The 13,232-nt window shown below is 34.9% G+C and overlaps 1 protein-coding gene across 1 annotated transcript in view; it reads right to left on the reverse strand.

The window, feature by feature from the left end:
• Nucleotides 1-392: 392 nt before the first annotated feature.
• LOC145669628 (uncharacterized) overlaps nt 393-13,232 on the reverse strand; it is a 36,447-nt gene continuing 23,607 nt past the window's right edge. The window contains exon 2 of the mRNA XM_081737865.1: nt 393-4,633. Coding sequence (XP_081593991.1) covers nt 3,799-4,633 — 835 coding nt within the window. The 3' untranslated portion in view covers nt 393-3,798. The remainder of the gene's footprint in view (nt 4,634-13,232) is intronic.

Below are 13,232 nucleotides of genomic sequence, written 5' to 3' on the forward strand. Positions count from 1 at the left end.
TAAATCTGAATTAGAAAGTTATGTGTTATTCTAAAGCAATATCTCGCTACTCTGAAACATATCACTCCTGTACGAGAAAATTATCAAAGACATTACTTCCGGTTCAGTACAATACTAAAGTTGGTATTGGAGGGTGGACGGCCCATCTGCCGTCAGAGAGAGCCAAAACGTGATTTTTCTTTGTTTCCTATTTACATAAAATGTAAGTAAAACTTTCATTATTTTTCAGTCGCTGTTTCATTTTTAACCTCCCTAACATCAAAAATAATAAAAGGAGACCATATCTGTATGAGTTAGCATTAGAACTAATAAATGAAAACCTGAAAGCTCGTTCTGAAATCTCAATTTAAAAAAAAAAAAAAAAAAAAAAAAAAAAAAAAAAAAAAGCTGCTGTTCTTGGCATTATACAGAAATCAATCTACAGATGATGATCCGGTCTAACCAATCCGAAGAGATATTTGCTACATCTTCGGGTGAAGAGAAAACAGAACTTGCCTTGAATGTAATGATTGTGGGAAAAACGTGTTCAGGAGGCAGTCAACAATTACTACTACTTTCAATGCATGCCAGCAATCTCAGAAAGACGGCAGTGACGTGGATGTAGATTAACTTTGAACCTGTTTTGAATCTACATATTGTGGAAACACATGTGCAAGAAGCACTCAATGATTACTGCTCCCTGCAGTAAATATCAACATTATCACAGCTAGCTCAGTGACATGGATGTTGATTAGGTTATATTCTGTTTTATTGTGTTTTGTTCAGTGTGTTCACTCATATTTAGCAGTGTTGTAATTTAATTTAAATTAAAAGTATACTTTTGGTCAACAATGATTTGTCTTAATTTACTAAACCTAAATGCGCCAAAACATACACTTTGCATCACGCACAGTGCTGGAAAATGTGATTAATCGATTACGGCCGAATTGACGTCGTTGCGAGCGGAAACGTGAATTGGCAGTACGTGAGCGGATCAAGGTAAGGAACGAGATATTTAACGAATTTTATCGCGAACTTTTGACAACTAAGATGTTTCGCATTTGTATATTTTATCACGTGTGTAACTTGACAATACCATTTTATGTACAAACATTATTTTTCAGTAAATCGTTTCACATATCTTACAATATCTTTTTACTAACAAAATGTGGACTTCATGTAAACGGTTTCCACAATTCGCATAGCCACCTTTTACCTGTATGAGATAGCATGTTTCCCCAAAAATTGCACTTCGATTATACCATTCTTCATAGTCTTCACACGAGCAGATCCTCCCCATCTGTATTAATATATCTGTTGCAAAATATAAACCTTAACCCTTTCCGGATCCTGGTATTTTGGGCTATTTTTTAGACTTTCAGTCACGCAGCTACTGCATCGTCACTATTTATCCTAGGATCATGGTTCATACGTCATTCTCTTCAGAATAGAGCACGCTTTCAAATGGTATCTCGTTCATGTCCATACCACATGCAAGGAGAGAGAAAATTGATATCAAACGGAAAATTTTGATGGGAAAATTTTTTTGTCCAACTTTGGGCCCCCCTGTGTGAACGTAGAGACCTTCAAAAAATCTGATGAGTAGTACTTGGTAAACTAAATGTGTGTACCAAATTTCAAGTTTCTATCTTGAATAGTAAGGGCGGGACAAATTTTATCTGAAATTCCCACCATACCCAAAATGACCGCAAAACACCATAATTTCACGGAAAAAATTTCCTGAGACATCCCTAATTACCCTAGGGTCATGTTTCGCCCATCATTCTCTTCAGAACAGAACTGCCTTTCAGACGGTGTGACTCACGTGGTCCTATCATGTATGTAAGGCGGGAAAATGACGAAAAACGGGATTTTTGGGGAAAACATCCCTTTTTTCCCCTTTGCCCCTCTGGTTCCCCCCTGTTTTAGCACTGACATCGGAACAAAAAATCTGGTAAATACTACTCGGTGGGCTGAATGTTTTTGCAAAATTTCAATCTTCTACGTAGAAAAATAAGCCTGCCAAAAAATATTGAACATAGGCTGAGAAAATGAGAAAAGAAATTTTTGTCTTATGACGTCATCACCTACTATGTCTGGCCGCAGGACGGTCTGAAACCATATGTAATGTCTTCTACAAGGCCTCTGGACTTGGAAAAAAAAACCGGCCGAAAAAGCTCAAATAGAAGAGAAATAACGCAATGTACCATGAAAAACGCGTATGGTAGAAAATTGTACCATAGGATCCGGAAAGGGTTAATTAAGTTATTTCTACACACTTACAACACTTTTTTTTAATAATATGTTTTCTCCTGTGTGTTTTAACATATGAATTGCAAAATGTGAGCTCCATATATATATATATATATCTTTTCAACTGTGTGTTCTCATGCTCAAATAGTACCATAGGATCCGGAAAGGGTTAATTAAGTTATTTCTACACACTTACAACACTTTTTTTTAATAATATGTTTTCTCCTGTGTGTTTTAACATATGTATTGCAAAATGTGAGCTCCATATATATATATATATATATATCTTTTCAACTGTGTGTTCTCATGCGTGTGAGATTTTCATCTCTGTATTAAAATGTCCTGCCAAACTTTTACACCAAATACTTTTCTAGAGTCGTCGTATGTGTAAAGTTTTCCACTTGTGTATATTAAAATTTGTCTTGCCAAGCTTGAACGCGAATTAAATGACGCACTAGAATCAGAAGTTGCTAACTCATTATTGCTAGATTTTACAGGATCACGCTTTAAATTTTACAGAAATATGTTGTAATAGCGATATATCAATTCAATGATCTAAAATTGTGTGCTGGTTCGTTTTGACAGGTATGCGATGTCTTACAGTACCAGATACTTATAAGGTAAACAACGGTTTTGAATAAAGTTTAAAAGCTGACTTAACAACTTTTCTTATAAAACGAGTGAAAAGTTGGTAAGTCAGTATACTCAACAACTTCTGAGTACACAATAAAGAATAGGTAGAGAATACGAAACATAGCTACGAACTTTACTTTTAACAACCCACATGCACATTCACTTCACATCATCATCCTGCGCTTCAGAAACTACAGTGAGCGAAAAAGAGTTGAAGATACTGTGTACCGAAGTTTTGGTACACAAACTCTTTCCGAACATACACCACGAATTCCGTTAACGTCATTAACACTTTAGATAAGAATGTCGTTAAAGTCGCTTTAAAATCAAAGACGTTAACAACTGGAGTGAAATCATGTTGACTATTATTAGTGAGTCTTCTTTTGACACATACAACCTTAATACGATTTTTGCGTGAAGTTGGTCTGATCAATTTAACTCATGTGGAAGGGAGGACGACTTGATTTTTGACCGCTACTTTTCTCCAATTTGCCCAGTTTCCGTCAATGAGCATGAAAAAATATCTTGTGAAATATAAATATATGCGGTGAAAACGGACCTGCGCAACTATGTATCGGCCAGCAAGATGCGGCCAAATCGCAGATGGTCCAGAAGGCCCTAGTGTTGGAATAGACTTGTAACATGTTTATCCGCTGGATATACACTTGTAGCTGATGAGGAAGGTGCCTGTTTTGTACGATATTTATCGTGAATTTAAGATTTTTTCTCAAAACTTGACTTAACATCTTGTGAGTGCGTCAAATCCCTTTCTATATCCTATGTCTAGTTACATGTCTTGCCAAAGCTGATTCCAAACTAAATCCTATTCACCACCATTTGCATGTTTTAGATTATTGAAATGTGTGTTTTAATATTGCCATTTGGCAAATATGAACTGCCAGTAAATCCTTTCCTACACTCCCGCACTTGTGATTATTGTCCTGTGTGGATTAACATGTGTCTAGCCAAATTTGAACGTCGAGTAAATGCCTTACAACACTCTTGGCAAGTGTAATGTTTTTCTCCTGTGTGGATTACCATGTGTGTAGCCAAATTTGAACGTTGATTAAATGCCTTACTACACTCTTGGCAAATGTGATGTTTTTCTCCTGTGTGGATTAGCATGTGTGTAGCCAAATTTGAACGTTGATTAAATGACTTACTACACTCTTGGCAAGTGTGATGTTTTTCTCCTGTATGGATTAACATGTGTGTTGCCAAATTTGAACGTCGATTAAATGCCTTACCACACTCTTGGCAAGTGTGATGTTTTTCTCCTGTGTGGATTAGCATGTGTGTAGATAAATTTGAACGTCGATTAAATGCCTTACCACACTGTTGGCATGTGTAAGGTTTTTCTCCAGTCTGGATTAACATGTGTTTAACCAAACTTGAACGTACACTAAATCCTTTAGCACATTCTTGGCAAGTGTGAGATTTTTCTCCAGTCTGGATTAACATGTGCTTAGCCAAACTTGAGCATACACGAAATTCCTTTCCACATACTCCGCTGATGTGGGATTTCTCACCTGTATGAACTGACTTACCGCTTGACAAAATTGAACTTTGATTAAAGCGTTTATCACTGTTTTGGTACGTATGACGCTTTTCATTTTCCTGTGTCAGCATATGTCTTGACAAACGTGATGGATGAAATCCTTTGCCAAACTGCGTCGAAGTATGAGATTCCTCATCTGAATGAGAAATGGCTTTCTTTAATATAATAAACGTATTCTCTTCTCCGTGGGAAGCAAATACGTTATCGGGCCTGTAACATATTCAATAAACAACGAAATGTGATTGGAGATAATGATTAAGTAGCAAAAAAAAGTAATCATTCGCTATATTCCATGATAAAATTAAGCTTAATTTTTTATTCCATGAAACATTGTAGAAATATGAAATGGTGTACCACTGAGAAGTCTCCATATTTCTCTACTTTCAAAATAAGAGGCTGTAGTTTTTTTCATTATATCAAATTGAACAATCATTTATGTCGTGGCGGTCATAAGTCTTTGATCATGTAATGGCGACTCCTTTAAAACAAATGGAGAGTATTAGAATTAAATCTGTCATATCTGTAGTTTCGTGTGAAGAAAAAACAAAGTTGGGAACCAAAGGTTTAAGAACAACTCAACTTATCATAAACTGTACCGAAGATTATTCACTTATATCATCATAAGAGGAAAATAAAAGACGTTTCGAAACGAAAAAAAAGTAACATAGAACTTTACAAGCTGAGGCAGAGAGACTTAACGTAACCAGACTAGAGACGAATCGTTTACAGCGTAGTGTTTGTGGTTCAGTGGTCTAGACGCTTGACCAGTAATCTGGAGGTTCTACCACCAAATACACATCCAGCAACTTTTTTTCTCTACTTTAGGAATTTTGATTGCGATTGATCGGCAATGACAGACGTTTTATCGCATTCAAATATTTGAATACTCGTTTGTTTCAATACTTGAACTATCAAATTTTCAGGAATAATACTAGTAATAATAATAATTATCTCGTGAAATATTTAAACAATAAAAACTTATTATCTCACAGGTCATACCATCAACCAGAACGTGACATTAGCAAAAAAAAATATTTCGGTTTTGTGTAATGTTGCCCATTAAAATGGGAATTTCTCATCTCGATTCTAAAACATACCGAACAAAATCGGGATGAGGCTTAACATTTTAATTGGAGACGGGACAAGGGTAACTCACAATATCGTCACGCTTTGGAGATGAGAATCGACACGAGACGAAAAGTATCGTAAACATTGCTCGTCTCATCTCGATTCTCGAAAGAGTATATTCTACTCTTTAGGTAACAATTGCTCTGTAGACTGAATCTTATATATTATTTTGTTACCTTGTATTTCAGTGCACACTAAATTATGGTCTGTGTATGTATTTTTGTAGCAAAGCTTATAGAATTACATCTGCAAACTGCACATGTTAGTTTATTATAACCCTTAGTGTTCAATGATATTCAGTTCTTTTTATTTCAGTTAGTTTCCTGAAAACGTACAATAGAATATTTTCTACAGGAAACTTTAGCGGAAAATTTGCGATTAAATTTGAGTACCTGCAGAAATGTCTCACGAAGGTACGGAACCCCTTCCCCGAAACCTCTACGTTTAAGTTAGTTTTGCCAAGTTTTAGAGCAACTTTAAAACTTTTAGTACCATTAATATTTTTATTATTATTATTATTATTATTATTACTGAAGTGTAAATTTAATGGTTCAACCTTTTTCACCCAACTCCCGCCTAGTGAGTATTGTGCTGAACAAACACAGTGTGTTTCGGTTTTCTCCGTGATCCGCTTCCTCCCACTTTCTTTATTCGAATATTTCTTTCGTTCTCATCATCGACGTCTTCTGTAGCTTAGCCGGCATAACCATTACTTAAAAACAAATTTTCTTACGATTCCTGTGAATTCAGAATCCCTACTTTCTACACGAAATTTGTCTCGAAACTTTCCGTTATAACATTTAGCTAGTTGTAGGGACGTATTGAAATGGTATGCCCTGATGGTCCTGACACTTCTCTTTAATCCCGACTATACTGTAACTTCTGGCTAACGCTACGGGCGATTTTACAGGCTTAATACAATGTGTCCTCGTACGGAATTTCTTATCTATATTATTATTATTACTGAATATTTGATACCTCAATATTGCGTCCTACTGCAATGCAAATAAGCACACTGAAATTACGAAAATGAAAATAAATTCTTTGGACACTCTATAAGGAGGAATTGAGTTATAAGAGATACTTTGGAAAGAGAGGAAAAAGGTATCAGCTACTGGACAATATGAAATTCGAAACTTCGGATGCCTTAACAGAAACTAAGTAGGATTTGTCTTCATCACGATACCCTTTCGAAGTAACACCTTTATTTGGGTAAAAGACGTTGGATTATGGTTGCGATTATATTGAAATATCATCAAAACATACAAAAAACAATAGTTACTATTTATCAATTTTTCTTGAACGAATATATGGAACGTGTTGAAAATGGAGAAGGGAAACATTATTATTGTTTCTAGTAAGAGTAAAAGAACAGTTAGTAACAATTCAGGCAATTGTATGACTCATAGGCCTGAAGGATGACCAATTTGTATTCATGAATTGTTTTCGAAATAAGCGAAGTTTTCAGACAGTAGGAATCAAGATTGTGACGTCATGTAATTAGTTTTCCCTGTGAAAGAAGTCGTTTCAACTCTAACTTGTAAGAACAAGAGAAATTGACAATTCTTCATTTTATTATACATCAGAAATATTAACATTCTAAATTATATTTTTTTTCTGAATATCCTCAGAGAGAATCGAACCGCGGAACCCTAACACACAAAGCGAATGATCAAGTCACTACCCTAAGACCGCTCTTTTAAGTAAGAGTTGCGAATTGCTCTTTCATGTAAGAGTTGGTGTGTAGCGAATTGCTCTTTTGTGTAAGAGTTGCTATGTAGCGAATTGCAAACGTTTACGATTCATATTTTTTATTAATCATTAATCACTGATTTTGGTCAAGATAACATAGTGTAGTCCAGTGAATTCAAAATTAGATTTAAAAAAAGACCCAAAGTATCTCAGTAACTGATCTCTATTATATTCGGTTATTCTTGTTTTACAGGTGTTTCCAATAACCTTGAACGACCTTGACACGAACACAGATACATCGAGGACATTTAATATTTAAAAGGCTTTCCCATCGGGAATCGAAAGTGAGACCCCGTCTAATAAACCATCTGATGTGGGGGGTGCTTGGTTCGTTCCCAAAGCAAGCAAGGTTGAGACTGACATCGTGCCCGTGGGTTTTCTCGGGATACTTCCACTTCCTCTTTTCACCATTTCGTCCATCATAATTCACTTGTTTTAATCATAGTCTTCCTTAACCTAACAGGCATAATCGTTGGACATTAAAGGATTTTATTTTCAAGCTGCTAACCCAAACCGATCCGAATCGAAAAAGTTGTATTTTCTATTGCTCATTAACGTTTTCTCACGAAAAAAAAAATGTAGAAAAAAGCCACGGCGAATCGCAATTCTATTCAAAGATGAAACAGGAGACTAGCAATATCTTAACCTAAAATGTAACCATTACGTATTGTTTGGAACTTCTAAAAAATCTGTACGGTTATTCCGGGAAGTGCCAGAGATGGAGTTGTTTATTGAATCGGTTGGTCAGTCGGTCGTGGGTCAACAGCATATCACCCACTGCGACCCACCACCACCATGACACACTACGACCCACCACTCACCATGAACCACTGCGATCATGACCCAGAAGTATGTTTCTTGTGCACATGAAAATAGAGATATGAAAGACCTAATTCTCATAAGTTGCATTTGTTTCAAAGCAGTCGCTATTACCTGGTCAAAGACTTATGTCCGTCACGATATATACGATATCAGAGTTAACCTGGTACATACCAAAATACTTATTTTGTGCTATGTGGAATAAACATTTCATTATTATAAGTGAAAATAGAGACCCATTGTCACTAACATTAATTATATATCATTACTTTTTGTGTCAGAAAATATAAAATTCGGAAGAACTTGTTGCAATTGCAGCTACAAAAAACTGTCAGTATAACAACAAAGAAACAAAGGGACGATATAACAACTTTTAAAATTTTGCACAAGGTACGTGATTTCCTTAAGTATACAAATTTCTAGTTGCGATTTTATATTGGCTGATACCTTGAGATAGTAAAATTTTGCGTATATTGATATGTAGCTACGTAGTTACATCAGATAAATTCTTATTAAATAATTACTTTTGAGAAGCATAGAGTTTTCAATTTCTTGTAATTTTTATTTACTTATTTGAAATACATGATATAACGATTCCAGAATTCCACGTTAAGGTAATGTGGACAACCATTAAAACCTTCGTTAATTGTAGATTATTACTAGTGCTTTTATCTTTGTGGTCTAAAGATAGAATTTAAATTTATCATAACCTGGTGTAATGTCATTCGCACAAATCGAAATATATATTGGGTTTGGAATCTTGCTATTACAGGGTTTTTGCAAACGATGCCTCTCGAGTGTTATTAGCATCGTGAAACACTCAAGTCGTTATTGTTTTTCACTTTAAAAATAAAAAGAGCGTACGAAGATAAATGCTACACTCTGAATACCGAAAAATTGAAGAAATATGTTATGCATCACATTATAAAATACAGGCAGCTGAACTATTTGAAATAAATATTTTAATATGTTCAGCGTCTACATTTAAGTGGCATTTTGTTACGTTACGTTCATTCAAATGGGAATCATAAAGACGGGAAGGGGATTCGTACGTCAACTCTTATAATCTAATTGGTCTCTCCTGTTGAAGAAAGGACAGTTGGCAAAATAGCTTTTTTACTTTTAAAAAAGTGTAGTGAGCAGCAGTGTTCTCGGAATTACAACATTCAAGAGTGAGAAGACGAACAATCTGCATATTATAACTCAGTACAAAAAAATTGACATCAACCTAATCTGGTATTAACTACAGAAATGGCTGAATCGATTGAAATTAAATTTTAAATGTCTGGAATTAGCCAGACATGTATGATGTATCTCATTTAGAAAACTTTTTATCTTTTCTTACGTTACTGTCTCTAGAATGAACATCCTACGAATAAGAGAAAAGCTATAAATCTTACGCTAAAAGCAGAGTATCTGATGAGTGGATTATGCTAGGGAGGTGAAATTTATCATGAAAAATCTTTACTCTATACCAGTGAGCATGTTATCTACGACTTACGAGATGAAAACGGACAATTTTGCGTAGATTTCATAATACATAAATTTACCATATGATATAAAATGAATGTGCAATGTACAGAAATTTATCAGGCTTTGTCTGATGCACTCAAGTGATAACAATTTTGCTAGCATAAAAAAATGTAGAAAAACTACGTTTTCAAGGGGATGTTGTGAAATTAAGCTGTAAACTTCAAATCAACTTATAGACTTCTTTAGATGTTTTAACAAGAGCAACGCCAAAAACAGCAAAAAGGCTTGTTATATACGACTTAAATAAATACTGCGAAACAAAGTATTTTCATCATTTCTCATTCAAACAACGCCTTTTTCATTTCCGAACGTTCTTCTTTACTTATATGGAGCAATTTACTTATATGGAGAAGTATATCTACCTACTTCCTGGGAAAAAATATCGAAGAATCACTATTTTTTTTCTCGATAATTCACAGTAATATTTCCTGTTTTATTCTCGCCTTACTACAATACAATACTCAGGGAAGAACACTTACGGACACTCTTCATTAAGTATATCTACGTACCTTTAACGGCATCATACATAATATACCTTCTTTAAACACACGTGGAGGAATAGAATTACGTAATACTATATGACTAATGTTGTAACGAACACTGGACATTTATAAACACTTACAACGTAAAAACAACAAAATAAAAATAATAATTAACATATGAAATAAATTTTCAAGAAAAACTTTTCCCGACTTTACCATCGCATTTCGAAGAAAGTATACATTTTGTTTATACTAATTCAGTCAAAATATGTTTTTTTTTTTTTTTTTTTTTTGCATAAATGCGTGTTGAAACTAGTCCGCATCTCAATAAAGTACGAGTTAAAATCAAGTTCCTGCACAAATCCTGAACCAGGGACAATAAGCATAAACTTGGTTCTGGTTGTATTTACTGTACTATCTGTGAAATTTCAAAGTTGAAGTTAAGCGTTGGTTTTCTGCACACTTTGTTGCAGAGATAGCACCCTCGTGATCAGGTGTTTGTTTCGCTGGTTACAAGAAAGTACAACATACTGAACATACGTTCGTGAAATTGTGAATGAAGGAGTAACTCAATTGCAAGAAACGTGACCTTCATTTGAAATTTTCATAGTAATTTTCAATGTGTAATTTTAGAAGTAATAGCTTAAAAAGTAAAATATATATTTCACTTTAAATTTTAGTATACATTCAAGAATATACGAAACTCAGTCACCCAGTGATTAACCAAACCCGAAGTCCCACACCTTATAAATTTAACTTCTCGACTGGGTATCATCCTACACTAAACCATGCCAACTTCGATCATTATAGCCCATTCTTAGAGTATCGTATCCTATAATATTATCTTTTCGTTTTTGACACACCAAAATTCCACAAAAGTTTTACAGTTCACAAGCATATTAGTGACGCAAGCGACGTGACCCGCCTATCGTAAACATATCGATTTCATTATTTGTGCAAAAATGTGATGTTTTTTATTGTAAATGTTAACTAAATATATAGCACGTAAAATTTCTTTCCGTTCATCTCACGCTACGTAAGTTATTCAAAATTTAACGTCTTTTTCCTGATTGTTAATAACCATCTTTAACTCTTTCAGCACTGACCTACACAATTGTACAGGTAGGTAGAATCACCAACATATACAATACCGGCCGTACATTATGTTTACACTAAGGTAACTATAATGAAGAAGTTCAAAAAGTTAAAAAATTCGTAAAATATCTGTGTTTATGAACAACTGATATGGTATTAGCGGAATGTGTGAAATAACCAACGTAAATGTCGGAATGGTGAAATCTTATACTGGCTGAAACATACAATATTGGCTCGAAAACGAACAAATTACAGCAGTGCCTAGTACTAAAATAATATTTCAAATCAGGATAAAGGTTAAAATTCATGCCAGTAAGAAAGAAAGTGAGAAGGTGGCATATTTTTTTTAATCATTCACGTAACTTCTGCCAAATATCTGTTACATAGCTACAACTTTTTTATGCATGGCTAAAAGTATCAACATGGTGGGGTTTATACTGCGCTGCACTGATGACGGGTAATTAATTAATGTAACTGATTGTAAAATTAATTTTTAGCCCTTTTACATCGGGAATCGAACTCGGGACCACGTGCACCAATGGCACGCGCTAGCAATTCGAACAACGGCGAAGGCTTTATCCACATGCACAAACTGTTCTATGACGAGAACATGACAAGACTAGTGATGGGCAAATTCCCGGGAAGATATTTTTCTGGAATATTCCCGGGAAGATTCCCAAAAATTAGAATTTATGAACAATCACAAATAAAAATGCATTCTATTTCTATATATCAGTTCAAAGTTAAAATCGTTTGTATATCACAGTATATTATTACAGTTGTCCCCAGAGGAATCTTTAAAATGTATATTCTGAACTATGTTATTTTATTTTAAGTATGCATAAATGGATATTTATTTACAATATGTTCTACGAAAGAAAATATGTTTCAAAAATGGTATAGTAAGTCCACATACTTTTAAACCGCTAAAAAGTTTAAATTTACATGAAGAGGATTTTCTAAACTTGACTCTACTACTGATATAAACATTAAATTTTACATGTTATAAACAAATTAGATTGGGTAACTGCCAGAAGACACATGTCCCACAATTTTGTCAACATTTAGGCATAAATATGTATGTTCACAATATTTGCAAGAAAAATTCTTATCTATAATTTAGCATGTAATGTTGCCACACGACCTTTCTTCCTGCCCATTTCTCGAAATGTCATGCTTCAATTCACATGTAAGTGAAATCCGCATACCTCTTCAAAAATTCAAGCCAGAGACAGGAGACAGACAGACGTCTATTACTAACAGTGTTTCAGGGTTTATTAATAGTGCTACATCTCAATTTCTACGTAATTCTAAATTACTTTAAAAATGGTTCTTTTTTCGTCATTTGTAAATCAGTACTTTGCTATTTTGGCTATTGTTTATCTTTGCTGGACCTTCATATGCGCCTACTTTTTGCGATATTCTATTCTGATGCGGTTGCTTTATGGCTTCATATGTTAAAATACGTTACCAACATTAAATTCAGACGGCATTGCCGAGCGAGCGTTAGCGAGTGTAGTCGGGATAGAGCCCCGCAGGGCTCTTTGTTTTCTATCTTCGTTGCCAGCAATTCACTTCCTTTTCTGGGGCCGCGGTGGCTCAGTGGTAGAGCGTTCACCTCTGGTGATAGGGGTCCCGGGTTCGATCACAGCCCCCGCCAAGTGAACTTTGTGGTGGACAAACACCGTGTGCGTGGGTTTTCTCGGGGTTCTCCCGTTTCCTCCCACTTTCTTCATTTCACCATTTCATTCATTACTCATCATCACCGTCTTCTTTAGCCTAACCGGCATAACTGTGGGACGTAAAACTCAAAGATTTCATTTTTTTCACTTCCTTTTTTCGCACAAAACACTTCCTCTTACACTTACGCTTTGTGCAATTCCCCTACTGCCCTAAAAAATTGTGTTCGATACTTTCTTGAGTACTTGAACATCACTATCAACTCTTTTGTTCCGTAAATTGTCCTACGTTTTGCTAGTTTTTGGCCCCTATACTAAACA

The sequence above is a fragment of the Thermobia domestica genome, chromosome 14, assembly GCF_964235325.1.
Source record: "Thermobia domestica chromosome 14, izTheDome1.hap1.1, whole genome shotgun sequence".
Classification (NCBI taxonomy): Eukaryota; Metazoa; Arthropoda; class Insecta; order Zygentoma; family Lepismatidae; genus Thermobia; species Thermobia domestica.